This window comes from Dipteris shenzhenensis, chromosome 21 (assembly GCF_047967505.1).
Source record: "Dipteris shenzhenensis isolate YYH24624 ecotype China chromosome 21, Dip_SZ_1.0, whole genome shotgun sequence".
Taxonomy (NCBI): domain Eukaryota; kingdom Viridiplantae; phylum Streptophyta; class Polypodiopsida; order Gleicheniales; family Dipteridaceae; genus Dipteris; species Dipteris shenzhenensis.
In genome coordinates, this window is record NC_141616.1 from 1,313,765 (window position 1) to 1,335,228 (window position 21,464).

At 43.6% G+C, this 21,464-nt stretch overlaps 1 protein-coding gene across 1 annotated transcript in view; it reads left to right on the plus strand.

Moving 5' to 3' along the window:
* Window positions 1–647: 647 nt before the first annotated feature.
* The window catches only part of LOC147888339 (pentatricopeptide repeat-containing protein At3g09040, mitochondrial-like), a 35,197-nt gene continuing 14,380 nt past the window's right edge, over window positions 648–21,464 (plus strand). The window contains exon 1 of the mRNA XM_087392284.1: window positions 648–3,603. Coding sequence (XP_087248410.1) covers window positions 718–3,603 — 2,886 coding nt within the window. The 5' untranslated portion in view covers window positions 648–717. The remainder of the gene's footprint in view (window positions 3,604–21,464) is intronic.

Here is a 21,464-nt window from a genome sequence, read left to right on the forward strand (position 1 = left end):
AATCACCCAACAGAGGGTACGCACAGCGGAAGACTGATAGAATTGCCTAGGAGCTCACACAATGTGGTGTGGGGGGTGTGGAATCACAAACTTCAAGAAAGGGTGCCTCCAATGATTAAGAAAGGGTCTCCCCGTTCAAGGGTGACTCTAATGATTAAGAGTTCCCCATTAGAAAGTATAGAGATAGAGAGGGTCTCAACCCGTCGTAGAGGATCATGCTATTAGTGATCTTGAATGATCATGATGCCAGGAAGCTGGTGGATCGATAGCCCTTACTTAGCTCGATTTCAGGTACCCCAAGACATTCCTCATTTCCAGTCTCAACTTTCGTGCAATTGGTTTCATCTTGGTCACGCTTCGCAGGTATGTTACGGACAGAGCGCTTATGGCAAGAGTTTGTCGTCGATCCCTCCCCTTGTTGCGACAACCCAAGAAGCAAAGTAAGTGTGTGACAAAACCGTTCGCACCACTAGAGCTGTATAACGTCTCAGACAGATGACGAGTATGTTGTGAGTTTTATAACAGGCAAAACCAAGGGCTCCGGATGTCGAGCGTAAATTGACCGATGAGTCACTATGTATAAACGGTTGGTACAATCCAGATTGGGTTAAAAATGTGCTGGAGAGAAGCAAAGGAATCCACGGCTCTAAAGCAAACGGGAGCAAGACCTGTACAATTTCTGAAGAACGTAGCTTGGTGAAAACTGTGAGCAATCGCATGACCAACGTCAGGTCTGGAGTACTAATGAACACATCCAAAGCTCAAGAACTGCAAGATAAGAGTGCTTGGGAGATTCTGAGCTTAGAGGAGGCACTCACTTCTTGGGAACGTACGCCCCAGCTGCCTTCGGTTGAGAACTTCATACGGATATTGCAGAAGTTCAGGAAAGAGAAAAATCTACCGCTGGCCAAGCGCTTGCATGCCTACATTTGTACAAGTGGTTTGGAAGCTCATATATCTCTTGGGAATCACCTTGTCCCAATGCTGGTGGAATGTGGAAGCATGTCCGATGCGCTGCATGTTTTCAACAACCTGGTTGATCCGAATGAGTGTTCTTTGACTTATCTCATCACGGGCTATATTGAATGTGGGGAATCACAGCAAGCCCTCAATCTCTACGAGCATATGCAAGATGATTCTGTACATCCTAGCAAGTATACGTTTGTGGCCCTCCTGAAGGCTTGCGCTAGGCTGAAAGATGGGGAAAGAGGCCAAGAGATACACTCCCAGATTGCTAGAAGGGGTTTGGAAAGAGATCCATTCATTGGCAACACCTTGGTCGGTATGTATGCCAAATGTGGCTCCCTAGCCAAAGTGCAGGAAGTGTTTCATACGCTTGCAATTCGAGATGTTATCTCTTGGAATGCACTAATTGCAGGATATACTGAACAAGGGCTTGGAGAAGAAGCTCTGGACTCCTTTGAACAGATGCAGCTTGAGGAGGTATCTCCAAACGTGGTCACATATGTTTGCAGCTTGAAAGCTTGTGGCAGCATTGAAGTCATAGACAAGGGTCATGAAATACATGCTCAGATTGCTAGAAAGGGGTTGGATGAAGATCCTTTCATTGGCAACACTTTGATCGGTATGTATGCCAAATGTGGCTCACTTGCAAAAGCACAGGAAGTATTTGACAAGCTTCCAGTTCGAGATGTAGTCTCGTGGAATGCACTAATAGCAGGGTATGCTGATCACGGGCTGGGTGAGGAAGCGCTGAACTGTTTTGAAAAAATGCAACTGGCCAGTGTGTCTCCAAATGCAGTCACGTTTGCTTGCAGCTTGAAAGCTTGCGGCAGCATAGGAGCTATAGACAAGGGCCGAGAAATACATGCTGGGCTCGTGAGAAAGGGTTTGGTTAGAGATCCTTTCGTTAGTAGCACCTTGGTGGATATGTATGCGAAATGTGGCTCGCTTGCAATAGCACGGGAAGTGTTTGACAAGCTTTCAGTCCGAGATGTCGTCTTGTGGAATGCACTGGTCGAAGGATATGCTGAACATGGGCATGGTGAGGAGGCCTTGAACTGTTTTGAACAAATGCAACTGGAGGGTGTCTCTCGAAATGCAGTCACGTTTGTTTCCACACTGAAAGCTTGTGGCAGCATTGGAGCTCTAGACAAGGGCCAAGAAATACACAATGAGATTGCCAGCAACGGGTTGGAAAGAGATCCTTATATCGGCAGCACTTTGGTCGATATGTATGCCAAATGTGGCTCGCTTGGTAAGGCTCGAGAAGTGTTTGATAGTCTTCGAGCTAGAGATGTAGTTTCCTGGAATGCATTAATTGCAGGATATGCTGAACATGGGCTTGGTGATGAAGCACTGAACTGTTTTGAACAGATGCAAGTGGATGGTGTCTCTCCAGATGCTACCACATTTGTTTGCAGCTTGAGAGCTTGTAGCAGCATTGGAGCTGTAAACAAGGGCCAAGAGGTTCATGCACAGATTGCTAGAAAGGGTCTGGAAAGGGATCCTTCCATCTGCAACACCCTAGTTGATATGTATGCCAAATGTGGTTTGCTTTCAGAAGCATGGGAAGTGTTTGACAAGCTTCCAGTTCGAGATGTAGTCTCCTGGACTGCAATTATCTCAGGATATGTTGAATATGGTCTTGGTGAGGAAGCGGTGGACTGTTTTCAACAAATGCAACTTGAGGGTGTGTCTCCAGATGCTGTCACGCTTGTTTGCACCTTGCAAGCTTGTGGCAACATAAGAGCCATAGACAAGGGCCGAGATATACACACTGAAATTGCCAGGAAGGGGCTGGAAACAGATCCTCTTGTTGGCAGCACTTTGATCGATATGTATGCCAAATGTGGCTCAATTGCAGAAGCACGGGCAGTGTTTGACAAGCCTTCAGTTCAAGATGTAGTCTCATGGACTGCACTAATTGCCGGATATGTCCAACATGGGCTCGGTGAGGAAGCACTGAAGTGTTTTGAACAGATGCAGCTGGAGGGAGTATCTCCAAATGCTGTCACATTTGCTTGCATCTTGAAAGCCTGTGGCAGTCTAGGTGCTTCAGATATGGGCCAACAATTACATGCTGAGGTAGCCAGACAGCAGTTGGAAAGAGATCCTTTTGTTGGCAGCACTTTGGTCGAAATGTATACCAGATGTGGTTTGCTTGTGAAAGCACGCAAAGCTTTTGACAAGCTTCTAGTTCCAGATACTGTCTCTTGGAATGTACTAATGGCAGGATATTCTGAACATGGGCATGGTGAGGAAGCACTGGACTTTTTTGACGAGATGAAACTGGAGGGCATGTCCCCAGATGTTGTCACATTTGTTTGCAGTTTGAAAGCTTGTGGCAGCATAGGAGCCATCGACAAGGGCCAAGAAATCCACACTGAGATTGCCAGGAAGGGGTTGGAAAGCAATTCTTTTCTTGGCACTACCTTGGTTGATATGTATGCCAAATGTTGCTCACTTGCAAAAGCAGAGGAAGTGTTTGACAAGCTTCAAGTTCAGGATGTAGTCTCGTGGAATGCAATAAATGCGGGATATGCCCAGCTAGGAAAAACTGAAGGTGTGTTCCATATGCTTGAAAGGATGAGAGGAGAAGGTATAAAGCCAGACGGGTTCACATTCCTTAGTGTTCTTAGTGTCTGCAGTCATGCAGGTCTAGTGCCTAAGGGCCAGAAGTACTTTGAGATGATGAGCAAAGACTATGGCATCACTCCAACTATTGAGCACTACACTTGCATAATTGATCTACTCGGCCGTTCAGGCCAAGTAGACGAGGCTGTAGCAATGGTGGAGAAGATGCCTTTCGAACCTGATCTTGCAGTGTGGCTTACTGTGTTGGGTGCTTGTCAAAAGTGGGGTTATGTAGAGTGTGGAAGTCTTGCCTTTGAAAATGCTGTGCAATTGGATGAAAAGAATGCTGCAGCTTATGTTTTGGTGTCCAACATTTATGCAGATCTCACATGCAGGAGGAGGAGAATGCGAGTAAAACAAGAGACATGGACTATGTCAGGACATAGTTGGAATGAAGTTGATGTCTTTCCCTAAAGACCACACCAAAGCATTGTCTGTCGCAGGACAAATCTGAAATGCAACGAAAGATGGGCTACAAGGCACTGTGCTATGCATACTCAATAACTCCAACGGTCAGGAAATTGCTCGTTACGTGGCGACTCTCATGCGAGTTTAAGGAAGCAGATGTGAGCAAGCAGAAAACATTAAGAGGAAGAGGCAGACTACAACCAGAAGGTCGGAGGGAAAGTGCTCCGGGAGTACTTTCTAGGAAGGGAAGCCGTTGGAAGGCTGCAAGCTGCTATTTTGGCAGCTTCCCAACCATAAAGTGCGAGTGGAGTACTTTCCCGGCCAATGGGAGGGGTTTCAGTGTGGTAATTTAGAAAGAAAGAAAGTTTTATAAAGTCTTCGGAAGACCAATGGGTCTATGAGACTGTGAAAAACCTGATACAATGATCTGTGGTAGTGGAGCTACTAAACGAGCATCCACACCAATGGAGAATGCAAAAAAATGCAAAATGGCAGTAAAGTACAACATAGTCATATCTCGACTATATATATCAATCTCAGCATCATCGTCAGCATCATCATAACCACCATCATCATCATCATCGGCAGCATGACATCAGGATGGATGAGGCTGTGGAAGTGGAGGCATGAGGTCAGCAATAGAACGCCGTTGCCCCCCTCAAGAGTCCTAGTACATCTCCTGGTCGTAGCTCTGCATATAACCAAGGCCATTGTGACTTCCGTCGGTCGGGCTCCGCCGACCCGAAACAAGGAGGGGATGCTCCCAAGTATGATCTCTGAGTCAACCCTTTGTCAGAGCTATCGGGTCACAAGCTCCCGATCACGGTCATGTCGAGAACTCGCCTCGTGGGGCTCTATGTGATTTGGTTGAAAGAACTCCGTGATAGAGCTCTGAGAGGTATTAGTCGAGGGAGAGGTTTGCTCTTGTCTCCGTGCTCGAAGTATCCTATCGCGGTGTTTGAGCACTTCATGAATGAAACCAGCCAAACATCATTGGTCTGGGTAGGAGAGGAAACGGGCCAATATCCCATAACTCTCTCTGAAGAGGCAGTAGAAACGCCCTTGGATCTCATAGTAAACAGGACACCTAAAGATGAAATGCTCCTCTGTCTCAACCTCCTGTCTGTCAATCAATGTGCATATGCGCCTCTGCTTGGGTAATCGCTCTGCTCGTTGCTCTCGATACGAAGTCTGTGTGAAGAGACCTGGAACTGCCCAAGGGGGATCCTCAGTAAGGGGGGTAGGTGAATCTGCGTGTAGCCAAGTGGATCAATGAAACCCTCCGCTGTGATACGTAAGAAGTCATCTCTATAGAAGCCCAGCTTCACTGGAAGATGACTCGGGGCCAACTAAGTTCGGAATGTGTGTAGCTGTACTAGGTCCTCATGGATAACCTGGTTGACCTCGTGTGATAGGAGAGGAGAGAAAGGAGCATCCATGCTGTACTGGAAAGGAAGTAGTCTGTCCATGTGGAGCCCTAGTCCTACAAACCATCTCTGTGTGTGTGCATACCAGCACCTCTGATCTCCCCTTGCTTTAAGTGCCATAGAAGAGGATAGTGCTAGCCATGGTATCCTGCTACGCCCAGATGTGTAATTACCATACTCCCTGACTTGGTACAGATACGCAATGACCTGAAATATAGGATCTAGCTGTAATGGGGTTGACCCAAACTCCGCTCGAATGATCTGATGAGGGACTGATGGCTTACCACGGATCATCCGTGATAACATGAGAACCTGTAGCTGCTCCACCCTAGCCCACTCTGTATCCGACAAGTCTGGCTCGCAGCATGGATTGCCGCACATTCTTGTTGGGCGGACCAAGGAGTCAAAAAGCAATCCTTTGGTCTGTGGATCCTGAAAGTGAGAGCGGAAGCATTGTCTCTCTAGTCTAGCCAATGAAGCATATCCTCTACTCAGGCGTGCTTGCGTCGCGGGTCTCATTGTGAAGATGGGTCCGGAAAAGACGACCCTCAGATAAGTGTATGATGAAACTACCTCAACAGGGGACCCATCAAATGCGAAATGCTTATTGCGCATGACGGCTTGAGATGTATTGAAGATCAAAACCTTGGTTTTACACAAGTTGACCTTCAAATCATGAGACTCACAAAAGGACTGTAGTGCATCAAGGTGTCTCTGGAGCCCCTTTGCTGAGGAAGACGAGAGCCACGTCATCTGTGTACAGTAATATCCGGATCAGCGTGCCCGCTAGAGAGCAACCTACCCCACCCTGTGTCTGCATCACTGTCTGGAGCTCGTCGATGTAGAGGCCAAACAAGGTAGGTGATAATGGGCACCCTTGTTTGACCTCGATAGTGCTCATGATCTCGTCTGTCCATCTAGATCTAGTTCGGACTCTGCCTGAAACTCGCTCATAAAGTGCCATGACAGCCCGAATGATCTCATGGTCATAACCCAGATTTTGTAGGCATCGTATGAGGCGGGCTCTCGGAATGGTGTCAAATGCCTTGCGGAAATCCACAAAGCAACAGTAAACCCTTTGCTTCCGTGCCCTCGCCTCCTCGATGATACATCTAAGTGCGAGAATGTGGTCCATGGTCCCATGATCCCGCTTGAAATCGGCCTATCTCGTTGCTTTGAGTCCTCGACACTCCGCAAATCTGCTGACCTCAGAATCAAGTATTGATGCATAAATCTTGGACATGACATGTCCAATGGTCCTGTAGTTCTTCGGGTTCATGGGATCCCCTGCCTTGTGGATGGGTGAGATAGTGTTGATGGTTCAGGTGCACTGAAACCTCAAGAAAACAGCTTCATTAAATAGCTTGGCTAAGATCAGGGCTAGGAGGTTAATCCCACATGCAATGAACTCAATGCATAGTCCCTCATGATCCTTCGCTTGGCCATTATGAAGTTTCATTACGGCATCCTTTACCCCCCTCCTAGTGAAGAGGGTACAAGATGTGGGACGTGGCATGTGTGATAGGTTAGGGGTTGGTTGATTTGGGATATCATAGAGCGTGCGTGCATAATCAGACCACACCTAAGTGTCAGTGAGTAGTGGGGGGACCGTCCCTCTAGAAATTTCCGTCAGAAGTCCTTGGAGTTATTACTGAATAGAATGTTCAGTAGCTCCTCGTTCGTGCATGCATAATCAGACCACACCTAAGTGTCAGTGAGTAGTGGGGGGGACCGTCCCTCTAGAAATTTCCGTCAGAAGTCCTTGGAGTTATTACTGAATAGAATGTTCAGTAGCTCCTCGTTCCGACGCACGTAGTCAAGTTTTTTTCCGAGTACTAGACGACGGTTCTCGCGCAGCGTCTCTATTTTGCTCGAAAGGCAGTTTTTTGTTTCGAATCTGAGTTGACGGTGTAAAGCCTTACACCCATCATTGTACTAGCTATTACAGGGTACAGTCCTAGGTGGTGGCGGGCGGGTGGAGCGGGGGATGGGGGGGAAGGCATGAAGAGCAGCCTCGTGTAGTGAGTGAGTGACTAGGGCAGCACGGTCCTCTAATAAGGGTATAAAGTCAATGTATGCAAGAAGTATGTACAAACGGCCAGAGTAAGTAGGTGATTGATCGCGATCAAAGTCATGGTAGATGGAGTAAGAACTCAACGAGGTAGAAAGTGCTGTGCGGCGGGGTAGAAATGCTGAAGAAAAAATAGGTATGATCAGCCCCTAGAGGGAGAGGTGCTACGGTAAAGTCAGTGATGCGAGATGTGAAGGCAGGGGATCCCATGATGTAGTCCACAACACTGAAGCGTCCCCCATGTGGAAAGCAAGTGAAGCCACCTGATGCGGGCCATCTGTCAAGACCATTATAGATAATGAGATCATGCATCCTGTCGAGGTCTAATAGGGCCTATCCATAGGATGTGAGGGTCCTCGTCTGTCAGCCGAAACTCGTAGCATACCTGCCTCCTTAAGGTCAATGTTTGGTAGTAGAGTGGAATCATCCCCGAAGTTGAGGAGTGGTGCTTGACGAGCGCCTGTTCTTGCATTGAAGTCCCCAATTAGAGGACTTCCCCGTGGCTAGAGAAGTTCACAATGGAATGATAAAGAGCAGCAAATGGGGATGTCTCATCCTCCCCTCGAATATCTCTAGCAAAGCAGGAGGTCTCGGAAGGAAAGTAGCAAACTGCAGGAAGAGATTGGAGACTGGGTGATGATTGGGTGAGATGGGTGCGGTATGGGGATGATAGTGGCCCGGAGGAGGCGATCCCAGCAGCAGGGTGTGGGAGCGTGGGCTGACTGAGAGGCAGAGGGGAGAGAAAGGTCGAGTAGTGCAGAACAGTGTATGACCCCTTCAAAGTAGGTGTCATAATCGGAGAGAGAACTGTAGCGGGAGAAGGAAGAGATGGTGTCAATGACAACCTCTCTATCCTAGCGGAGAGAGGGGCAATTGATGTCATGGGTAGGGGTATATCAGAGCCAGTTGCTGTAACTGTAGAGGCTGTGGGCGAAAGTGGAGCTGGAACTGGAGCTAGAGCTGATGCTGAGGCTGGCGCTGAGGTTGAGAATGAGGATGTAGCTGAGACCGAAGTTGAGACTGAAGTTGAGACTGAAGCTGAAGCTGAAGTCGAGGCTGTGGATGGAGCTGAGGCAGAAGTGGGTCCCGCCTTTGCCTTGCTGTCCACTCTGAGTCCATTGTAGTTGTAGCGTGTGTTCACATCTTCGAGTTTCAGCTGTGTTTGTTTTTTTGGCTTTGTTGTCATCTTTCTTGGCGGCTTTATCTGTATCCTTGCCACCTTTTCCCTTTTCGTTTGATTGACCCGCGTTTGGTGCAAGCCTTAGTGTAGGAGCGGGAGTGGGAGTGGGAGCATGAATGAGCTCCCTCCCCATGATGGGCCCCAGGGGGCTGAAAAGAGACGGGGAGCGGGAGAGCTGAATGGAGGTGGCAGAAAGTATCTTTTTCCTGTTCTTCTTGATATTCTTGATTTTCTGCAGGTCAGGGACACATGTCAAGATGCTGTGGGGGGAGCTGTTGGCCAAGAGAGGCAGCCAATCAGCTGCTGTTGGTGTCGCCACAGGAGATAGCAGCCAATAGGCTGCTGTGTGAGAGAGTCGGGGCAGCTCAGGCCTAGAGGGTGTTGGGGGGCTGCAGGGTGGTTAAGGTAAGCTAGGCTAGGCTTGAGGTTAGGCTAGGTGGGCTAGGGGGGGGTACATACGGCGCTACCACATCTGAAGCAGATATTCTGTTGGTTTAACTATTATGGCTATCAATATTACAGTCTCACCTTATACAACAACCACCTGCTTCTTGATTTCTTACTATTTCGTCCTAAGAGTGTGGACGTTCTCCTTTACTTGCTCTACTTGGTTCTCATTAAGGGAAACAACTTTATCTGATTCTTCTAACAACAATCGAATCTCTTTTAATTCTATAGCAATTTCACCATAGGCCTCTCACAAGACTGCCAGAGTACTTAAAGGATGGAGGTCTGCCTCTCAAATTTTCAAGAGACACTAGCATGCCACTCCACAATGGTATTTAACTATAGGGCATTATGCTTATCTTCACCATATTTTGCCTTCTCTTTTTGATATTGCACATTCTCATTCTTGTTGTGTGCTCCACCTCGGCTACTCTTTGTCCAATATGCATCCTTCTTGCTCTCTTGTTGAGTTGCATCTTTCTTGTCTTTAAATCTCTCTTGCATCTCCTACATCACTACCATAGTGTGTGTCCATGTCCCTTCTTAGCTGAGCTATAATATCATCTTTCTCAATGCTCTATCCATTTTATATCTTATAGAGCTTTTAGTAAAGAGCTTCCTCTTTTGCTCTCTAAGCACCAAATTGTTCTTTCATTTTTGCTATATCGGCCTTTGCTTGTTCTCATTCGTTCTAGTGTCCTCAAGCTACTGATGTAGGTAGTTGGTCTACCTATCTGCTTCTGCTCTTATTTGCCTTTTCTTCTCAACTATTTTTTTAGCTTCTCTTGCTGGGGCCTCAACAATCTCATATTGCTTTTGTGCCTTCATGGCCTTCGCTTTTGCCTCCTCTACCATGGATTGTACTAGCTCTACCTTGGCCTCTACATCCTACCTAATGATCTTCTCCTATTGCATTATCGATGTTGCATGGGTGCCTTCCCTCTGTACCTTCCTCATCTCCTTCTCATATTGGTAAAATACTGTATTGAGGCAAGTGCCCATCAAATGCAATCCAACTCTGTAGGTCTCAAATGCCATTTTTAAGGATTTATAATTCTTTTCATTCTTCAAGTTCTTTAGCACGGTCCTAGAGATCACCCTTGAGTAAGAGATCGGATGTTTGGTCAATTTCACTGCTACTTGAGCCTGCCAAGATGTCATGGTTCCTCTCATGTCAAAAAAGAAATGCCTTATTTCCTTCAAAATAGGATGAAAATTTGCTAGCAAGATTAAAGACTTGACTCCACCATCTTTACTAATCTAAGCTTTGGGAAATAAATCTAAAAGGTCGTTTTTCCTTGATGCCTTCTCAATGTAATAAGCTTGCATTGTTATATGCAAATTCTAATATGGGCAGGTAGTGTTTTCAATTAGTTTGCCATTTACTTACATATGCTCGAAGCATATCCTCAATGGTTTGATTGACCCTTTCAATTTGACCATCACTCTGTGGATGATCCGTGGTGCTCATATTAAAACTTAAACATAGCCCTCCAAAAATGGCTATTAAATTTGCTATCTCGGTCACTAACAATACCGACTGGTAGCCCATACAATCTATAGATATGCTCCACAAATAGCCTAGCTAATTCTGGAGTTTTAACATCTTCATTAATAGGAACAAAATGAGCCATCTTGGTCAACCAATCAACAATTACCCACATTGAGTTGTGCCCCCTCTGTGTCCTACGTAATCCCACAATAAAATCCATGGAGATGCTTTCCCATTTGCTAGATGGAATCTCCAATGGGTGTAGGAGACCTCCTACCTTAAGGCATTCAGCCTTATTAACTTGGCATTTTTGGCACTTCAATACATTATCTTGGACGTCCTTACTTATTCCAGTCCAAAAGAATTGTCTTTTAGGCTTGTTCAAAATCAGTCCAATACCTAAGAATTCTATCACTTTCCTTGAGGCTCATCCACTATTTATAGGCTTTATTTCCAAGGGAAAGTCTTGCTTCCACGACTTGATTTTCAGGAGGAGTATCCCTGAGTCGATGGAAGTCTTGCCACTTTTGCAAGAACGTATTAATCGCATCTTTATTATGCTCTTTTTCTTCCACATTGAAAATTGGCGGTTTCAAGTCCTCAAGGATATTAGAGGTTTCTCTAAGTCAAGAGGTGGACCTCTTAACTTGGTTAGGAGGAATCGGTGATTTTTTTGTAATAGTTACCCATTGAGAATCAGCTAACTTAGTCATAGCTTCAACTAGGGTTTTCAATGTATCACTGATAACTCCTAGCTGTGTTTCTATATTTTGCGTTCGAGTTTCAAGTTTAGTGAATTTCGTATATGGAATTCCATAATCACCGTAGTCTATGTCCTCCATTTCCATGTTATCCTCTTGAGTTTCTATTTGTACCTCCTCATGTGTTTCCTCTCCAACTATCACTTTTCCTTTTCTAGCCCTTTCCTCGGCCTCTCTAATCATATCATCCCTTTCTGGAGTTGTCATTTAAAAAAATGCATACTTTCCATAAATAATAAAGCAAAATGCTTTATGTTAAAGAGAAAAATATGATGCCCACTTCCCTGATATTTGTTCGAGGTTTTGGATTTGTCTTTGAAATCCAGTCGTCCTCACACTCTTTTAATTCACAATCTTGCTTCTCGATCCCACTCTTTTGCTTCCCTCGATCTCGAACTTTGAAATCCTGTTTTTAGTTTCCTTTCCTTAGTTATGGTGAGGCCAAGAAGGTTGGAAGAGCTAAATGTCTTTTTAGTCCCTGATGGTGGAAAAAGGAACCTTAGAGATGAGAGGGTGAAAAGAGGGTGCTGATGTGGATTTTTTCAAAGGTTTAGAAACCTTAGATGACGTGGCTTCCCTCTGTGTTTTGCAGGCCGACGACTTCTCCTTCAGACGATTTGCACGACGATTTGCAGGCTCTTAGACTTAGAGTTTGTTCATGCCATATCAACTTCCTCTGCTCTAAATTCCTTCCAATCCTACTCTCACATTGTGAAGGTGGCTTTGTAAGTTCTCTCGTGTGACCTTATTCTTTGTTTTCAAAGGCCATCTGGTTGCGATGCCTTCTGACAGCAAGCTAGCAGCTTGGTTGTGATGGTTTCTACTATCCTCTGATTGCGATGGTCCTCTAACTATGATGGTCTGTGATGGTCTTTTGATTCTTTAAATACTAGTAGGCTACTAGTACTAAGATGCCAGAGAAACATCCATAGTGCACATGGTTCTCCATGGCATCCACGTTCATTTGAGACTTGAATAGTACTTTAGCAGCAACGACATAGATTCAGAGGCTCAGACAATCAGACGCTTTGCGCAATACTCCAATTCAGCGGCTCAGCATCATGCAGATTTTAAAGATGGGCTACTGCAATTTGACATCAAATTCTCATGCTTGCTGTCACACTGATTTGGGGGCTGCTTAGACTCCCTTTCTTGTATGCTCTGATACCAATGTTGCATCACCTCAAACATAGAGGGCTTTTTTTTGCTAATCTGTCCAGCCACAGATTATACTCATGAGCTTGTCTCTCCTCGTTTCTCTATCATGCGTTCGTCTACCCCCAAAACTCCTTTTCTTTGAGCTCTCTCTAGAATCCTCCCTCCTAGCCCATTGCATGCCATGCGGACTTCTAGATGCCAAGTGTCCTTCTAGGGTACCTTAGTCTTTACCCCTTCTTGGCATCCCTCTCTAATAATGCTAGGCCCCACTTATGCCTAGCCACACTTATTTACATCCACCGTTGTAGTGTCAAGCTCTCTTGGTTTCCCACCTCACCATAATCGCACCGCATGGCTCCAAGATTATGGTTGACATAGCAGATTGGCTAAGTGCAAGGGAGTATGCAGGGGAGTGTGCAAGGGAGGGATTAATTTAAGAATGTAATGATGATTTGAATTGTAGCAATGATGACAACCCTTGGGCTTGCATGTAGCACGAGGCTTACTTGGAGAGTATGTAGAGCTGGTGGCTAATTACTAGTCACCACAACTTGATTTGGAGGCCCAGCCATTGGGAATAAAGCATCTAGCTGGCATGGATTAGATGCAATTGAGTCTGTGCAAGAATGGCTTCAATTTAAGAATGTAATGATGATTCAAGCTATAGCAATGATGACAACCACCAAGCTTTCAACACCATTGAGCTTATGTATAGAGTAAGTAGAGTGAGTAGTTAATTACTAATCATTAAGAATTAGTTTGCCGGCCCAGATGGTTGGCATGCATTGGACACATGATTATTTGGTCATGCCACTGAGCTGGTGTGCATGATTAATTCAACTTGAATTTTGATTGGTTGAAGAAAACTCATTATTATTTGGACATTCCACTATACTAGCATGCATGATTAAGTTACTCAAACTTAGATTATTTGAAGGAAACTCATGATTATTTGGACGCATGTATAAAAGAGAAATTGAAGTCTGATTTCACCCATCACAATGTTGTATGTAGAGCCTGAGCCTTTTTCATAGATTTTTTTTGGCTGTGATTTAGACCCATGCGTGTTTATACCCATCCCATGAAGGGGGGGTAGGGGTTATCTCCCCTAGTACTGTCGGCTTGGGGGTTCCAAGGGGGGGCAGCAACATGCCTTAGGCTCCCCTTGGTGGGAATTCAGGGTAGTGCCACCGAAGCCAAAAATACATGAAAATTGGTGCATGATTTTCTTATGAGTTGTGTGGTCCAAATTGTAAGATAATGGCATGTCTCATATAGCAGGAGAGCAGTGGATATACTACATGTATCTTGTATCTTCTCACTTGAGAAAGATGCAGGACTAGCTGTTTCTCTGTGGACGTAGCCCACATTGGGCGAACCATGTCTCTTCCATTCCCTATGCTTTTTGTATTGTGTATTTTATGCATTCTGATTCTAGCAATGTTGCTCTATTATGATGCAACTTGGACATAGATGGCTTGTCAATATGGCCCTTGCCCATAAAGGAGACCCTTAAGGGCCATATTGACTTTGATTGATTGAAGGCCACTTAAGATTATTAGACATGCCAATTGATGAAATGGCACATGTTTGACTAGGAATTACTATAGCTAGTAATGCTTAGATGCAAGCATAAAAGAGCACCCTCATCTCCATGTAGATTGCTATTTCTCTGCTACTCACCGGCCATTTCCCACTTCTTTTTTGCCATACATTTCTCCACTGCTCCCTTGTTCACCATTCCTGCAATTACTAGCATACCTCATGTTACCAACATGCTTGTTGTTTCCAACAACTTCTTCCTACAAGGTGGCTCCATTGCATTGTGCACATATTATAATGTTGTGCATTATGCTTAGGCTCAATGTTTTCAAGATCGACGACTTATTCTAGCTGACAAATCTAGCCTATAATTAATTATTTTCTATGGAACCCATCTAGATTTAGTTATTTTCTATGGACCCCATTTAGACTTGATGAAGGATTTAGCATTTTTATTAAGATTTTGTTCATTTTTTCCCTTTTACTCTTCATTAATAGTCCTATTTCATTTATGTCCAACCTATTTCAAATGCTTGCATAGTGGGGAAAATTTCTTTTCAAAGTGAAGCTCTAATGGTGTCGTTGTTTATGTCCGACCTCCTTCAAAAGCTTGCATGGCAAGCTAGAATTCCTTTCAAAGTAGAGGTGCCAAGTTTATGTCTGGGCCTTCTCTGGAATGCACCTCAAGATGTTGCACCTTAGGATGTAAATGGCCCATTTTAGGACCTAAGACTGATAAAAAGAGCTCAATATTCTCTTGCTACAAATTTTGTAATAATACTAACATGTTTCTTTTTTCTCATACTCTTGTGAAAAATGTCGAGATCCTACTATAGTAGATGAGTATGTTCGGTATATACACTCTTCTCCTTTTAACTAGCATGTTGCCCATAATGAACTTCTAGCTTGTATTTAAGGTTTCTCCCTCCATTTTTTAATTTTGTGGAGTTTCCTCAAATCCTTGCACGTGGATTATTTTGTTTGATGCTGAAAGAGAGAGAGACAAAATTTTTATAGTGGTGCCCCATGCTCTTCTAAATATCATATACAAGGTCTTACCAAGGTCTTAAGCTTGGGGTGTGTCCTAACCTCCCAAACATCATCCACAACAAGTGACAAGCTTTGTCTAGGAGAGGAGCACTGTAGTCAATATCTTCACTCTCTTAGAGACCACAAAGTGGGCACATCAAGATTCTAAAATCCTTGTGATCCTCGTCGTGGATTTTGAGAAGGCTTATTCTAGGGTGGATTGTGCCTTCTTGGAGGGGACTGTGGGGAGAAAGGCTTCTCAAAGTAGTGGCTATGCGAATATCTACTCTATGCTTAGGCCACTCCAGTCAAATCTTGATATCATGTTACAAAAAGGAGGACTTTTCCCTCTCCAACTAAATCAAACAAGGCAATGGTATCCTCTAGCCCCATGCCTATCTTTCTGTAAGGTCATGATCTTGGGCTATTTTTGTAGATTACAAGAGGTTGGCCTAGCCAAAATGTGTCTTTTGATCTTGCATGAGGAGAAGCACTTACACTCAAATTTTGTGAATGACATGGCCTAATTTAGGGAGGGCACAATAGCCTACTTGACATGGTGAGGCGGGCCATTTTGGGCCAAGATCAATCACAAAAATTTAATTGGCTTCCTTGCCAAAATAGAGGATGAGCTCACATGGGGGGTTGGACTTAGACTTAGATGGATACCTTGAGGCAGAGGGCACCGTGCTTGTCTACCAAGTGGACTTGAATATCTTAGTAGATTATTGGATCTACTAGAGAGTTGCATTAGAAGATTCTCTGCCAGAGCTCAATCAAGTTGTCCTTGGCAAGAAGAGTTTTTATGTGGTGAACCAATTCTTTGGCCACAACTTAGTACATTGTGCTATACCCCTACTTCTCTAGAGGTTGTATGATAGCTCAAGAGATTGGTGCCCAAATTTCTTTGGGTAGGATTAGAGGGCTCATTGAATACTTGAGCAGAGTTTCTTGGGAGACCATGATCTTACAACAAGCAGAGTGTGGTTTGGGCATTACAATCCTCTGGCCTGACAAAAAAATACAAATAGTGTGGTTTGGGCATTACATTGGAGGTCTTATAGAGAAACCCTAAGCCCGAATGTCAGGATAACGCTTGGCAACCCAAGAGAAATATTCCCTAATGAATTTCCCCTAGATATCTTGAATCACTACAGATCCTATGATGAAGGGACCACTTTGAACTAGGACATCACTTCCTTGCTTCTCAAAATTGGTCAATGAGTGTAGAACCATAAGAATTGGTCAATCAGTGTTGTAGAACCTTAAGAATCATTTACTAGACTTGGCTGCAAATGTGACCCCCACCCAATAGCATCTCTAAGTCAAGTCCCAAATCTGGATTCAGTGTCACTTCTCTAAATGATTTCCTAGTAAATGGGAACCGAACTCAAATCTTTGTTCTTTGAATGTTGTCACTGAAGCTAGCCTAGATATCACCTTTGAACATAGTTCTTGGATTTAGATTCATGGTTTTAGTCCCTCAAAATTCACTAGATGTTGGACTTTTAATTGGCCACCCACTGTTTTGGACATTGTCCATCGTAGTTAAGGCTATTGCTTGGGCCCACTCTTTGACCCAGGCTGGCATGTCAATGGGCAAGGCCCAAAGCTTGAATGAGGGAATAGATATTTTGATCCAAATAGAGGGCACCTGTGGACTAGTAATTGCCTTCCAAGACTTTTGTTGACACATGCAAGTGGGGAGATAATTTGGTCTACTATGCCAAGGTAGCATATAAATCCCTCGTTGATGATGCTCAATGGAGCTCTAGGTGTGTGCAACATAAGCACAAAATGACATATCTCTTCCATTAGATTCGACTAGCATGAATCTGGGGTTTAAATTTGTTAAATCCTAATATAATGTCAAATAACTACCTTCATGTATGACCTGGAGGCTTCTTTAGAGCATGTTTTGACACCTCTCTCTCATCCATACAATGGTTTACAAGCTTTTGTGTTCATTCTTGGTTCATATCCCTCCACTTTGGTTGGCACAAAATTTGCAGTAACATCCATTCTGAGAGATCTTGTAGGACATTGATGAGTGCTTCTAACTATTTAAGAATCGACCAATCAAACAAGATTGTCAAGCTAAAGCATCTTGTATACTACCCGCATTGACAAATGGACATAGTTGGATGCCTCACCCTAGAGCCCTTCATGAGACCGCCACTTCTTAAGCAGCATGTTTCCATTAAGCTCCATTACCAAATTCTAGTCCTTGTTGATCTCATGTGTTTTTTGGTTGATGGCATATAATGGTCTACCCATTGGCCCTTGGTTAGTGTAGATGAGCAGAGATGGGACGGCATGTCATTATTGTGGAAAAAGACCAAGAGAAAATAGTAATCTCTCTATGGAGATGCCCTTTGTCCCACAAGATTTAATTGTGCTCTCTTAGGATTATGGCTAGAGTTCAAAGGAGTCTTCGAGTCTTAGGGAATGGTAACTTGGTTTGGAGGGGAAGCATGCTTTTGTAAATGAGGTGACTTCATCGATCTACCTGATTGATGACCACAATGAACATTTATATTTGAATAGTAAAATGCAACAAATGTTGACAATTAGCCCTTGGATGACCTTGCAACTAGGACACTTAGTACTATTGGGACACTTGGTACACTTAGAACATTTTAGTCCTAAGTTGACTTTGGGCCTTATATTGGCCATCTCTTGTACTTTTGTATCATCTATTTGCAAGTACACTTGAGTTCCTTAGCTCATTGTCTCCTACTTTAATACCCCTACACTCTAATGCTCTACTTTACTCTAAAATTTGTATCTATTAATCTAATCATGATTCTAAGCTCCAATCACTTCGATCTGATTCCTAATTTAGTGAACAAAATTTTGTGAGGTTCAACTGAAAGCTTGTGTGAGAATCTTGAGTGGGAAAGCATGGCGATAGATGGCCAATTACTTTATGCTCAATTAACATAAGTAACTTAGACCCAATTAATCTCTCCCCTCCCTGCCTACCTCTCTCCCCTCCTTCCTGCCTTCATTCTGCTTGCATTCTTCTGATTTGTATCCTCTACTTTGACATAAACCCCCCTTCTTTCCCTCGCCTCCCATCCTCCCCTTCTGCCCCTATCCTGCCTCTTCCTCCCTTTTCTGTCTCTAGCTCAGAGCTCCCCCTGCTTTCGCTCTCTCTCCTCTTTCTCGACTCAATGCTCGCTCACTCTGTTGCCTCCATCTCTCACTCCACTGGCTATAGTTTGGAAGCATGATGTAGTCATGTAACTATGCTTGCTAATAACACTAACAATGTATTGATGTAGATGAATTCAATGAATCAATGCATGCAGGGATGCTGGGGTAGATTGTGAAGTGCTCACTCCCCCTCTATATAACACATCTAACCTTCTCAAATCCACAACCTCTAGAAGCTCCTTCATATCACAAAGATTAATCATAAATGCATGCCTACTTGCCTTATCCTACCCACTCGCCCTTGATCTAATTAATCCCCTGAGAAAAACTCATCGGGGGCACCTACTTGCATTCCAGCTTCCTTCCATTGCTCCCCACATCTAAAAGTGGTATTAGAGCAAGATATCTTGCTCCTACCTGCCTCCTTGCATGCTCATTTCTACCTTCCAAATTCCTTCCATTGATCCCCACATCTAACAATGCCATCAGAGCAAGATATCTTGCTCCTACCTACCTCCTCACATGCTCATTGCTCAGCCATGTTCCTTACAAGGAAATAAATGCATGAGTGAAGATAGGAGCCGCCGACTGGATGCATAATGAAGTAGTATGGTTAAACCATTACTCCATGGTCAAGAGCACAAAGTATAGAGTTCAGTGCTGCTGGAGCACACTTGTGATCTATTCTAGCTCATTTTGTCTCCTAGCAACTCCTTTTTGGCATGCCTAAGAATTTGTTTTGCTTTTCTGTATCTATGGGGATTGTGTAAGGCAATGCTATCATGGAAGAGGCATGGAGGGATAAAGTGAGAGGGGATTTAAAGTTTGTCCTAATCTAAGGGTGAAATTTTCCTTCAATGAATGCTATCATAGAAGGGATTTAAAGGTTTTCCTAATCTAAGGGTGAGGTTGTCCCATTGCCTTTGGCACGCCTAGTGAAATTTTCACCTTGTTCAATTATGACTTGCTCTAGACTTCTACTCGACTTCTAACAGTAGCAGGGGCTCATATTAATTGAAACAAGTCCAATGGCTTTTGGATTAGTGATGAGCCCTTTATTAGAATTGCCCCGTTAGGGGCGGGGATCTAGCATAGAGGAACATACATTTTTTGGAGCCCTTGGAAATAAGAATAATAGGCACTTATAGGTGGCCACTTGGTTGGATCCTCGTTGGATATCTTTTTTAAGGGGCAATGCGTGCCTCTTGTTTTTGGTCCATCTGATGAACCTATAGCTAGTTTTGTAGTCTTACTTCAATTTTTGCAGCACCTTATAGTCATTTGAGTCTCTCTGGCACAAACAATTTCTTCTACTACACCTAGTTGCCACCACTCCCACTGCCACTTTTGGTTCATCTACCACTGCTGATGTAGTCCTTCCCATGTTGGATCAAATACATTAGGACCTGAGTGATGCACATGAAGATGCCTTGATTTTTATGTCTAGCAAGAGAGTTGTTATGCCTTACATTTTGTCTTGCAAGGTAGCCCAGGTTGCATGGGACACCTTCGCCAATCTATATCAGATTTGGAATGAAGCTAGGGTTTCCTTTTTGTGCAAGGAGCTCGACAATATGAGATGAATGAAGCAAAAAGATCACATAAGTCAAGGACTTTAGAGAATAGCTCATCAAAGTTCATCAGATTGTGCCAAATTCCTAGCTGCTGTCCACCACATTACATGGCTTGCTTGATTCATCAGGGTTTCACTATATTATTGACATTAGTGGCCATGGGTGACCCCAAGTAGTACTCCTTCGATTAGCTTGTTTTTCTTACTTTTGTAGGATGAGAAGAGCCGCTCAGGTAGGGATACCTCCAACAATGCTAACCAAGCATTTGCCATAGATCATAGAGACAAAGGTAACAGGGGCAATAATTTTAGCAAGCCCAAGCCTTCTAGTACCTCATCCTCTTCTCTCTTGGCTAATGGGAAGAAGAATCAAAGCGCTATAATTATTGCAAGAACTGTGGCCATGATGTCTTTGAATGTTAGGAGTGCATTACTTTGGAAAAGAAACAATGAGCAAGGCCTTGCAGTAACAAATGCCCATGAACACACTCATGAGGCAACAAACATTGCTCATGATGGGTGGGCATTTGTTGTGACTTGTCATTACAATCTGTAGAAGCATGTTGCAACTTTGTTAATTTTAAATTCTAAGTCAATATGGTATTTTGACAATGGCGCTTCTAAGCATATTACGTCCTACAAGTCTCTATTTTATTCCTTGAATGATGCTCCACATGAGAGCATTGCCACGTGTGAATAATGAAACATATACCATGAAAGGGGTTGAAGTCACTTCTATATCTGGGGATGTAGTGACTCTATTGGAATCATGTGTCTTATCCCATGAAAGGAATTGGAAAGGTTGAAGTCGCTTCTATCCCAGGGGATCTAGTGACCCTATTAGAAGTCTTACATGTTCAAGTATAAAAAAGAACCTAATTTCTATCTTAGATATCCTCACAAATACCCATTTTAATTAGGCACCCTTCACAAAGCTTAGGTTAATTGGGCATCTTGCTCCCTGACTAATACAATACCCATTTTAAGAATGTCGTGGGCACCAATTGGGTTATTTTTTACAGTTGTCGTTTTGCTATGTATGATAATTAATATGACAACTGTATAGTACTTACTAGTACACTTTCCAAAGGGCTACACTACCTTGATGCATATGACAAAGATACCATTTTCAAAGCACATGCAGCAGCCACTACTGAATCTAGGTGAGCTGAGAGTTTGCTATGATTAAATAAGCATGATTATGTGAGCTAAGAGTTTGTTATAATTAAATAAGCATGATTATGTGCATTAATAAGGATAAGAAGACGTATTTCCTATGGTATGTATGAAATAAGAAACACAATTACTTAGAGGTCTCGATTCCTCATAGCTTGCTTGAGTAGATGCCAATCCTAGCTTAATTGTAGATAGCAAAACTATTATTGTGCGATACATATGGTATGCTTCGATAAAGTGTTCTACTAATGTGAACTGAATTGAAGAAAATTAAAGAGAAGAAAATGCATATGACATTTTTGCTAAGCAAGAGGGAAGGCATGATTGTTCGGTGGTGGCAAGCTTTTTGCTCTAGTAGTTTCTTTATGGAATTGCTTTTATAGATAATGAAAAATAGTTGGAATGTTAGATAATATCTTCTATGTATTTTCTAGCAGCTGAAGA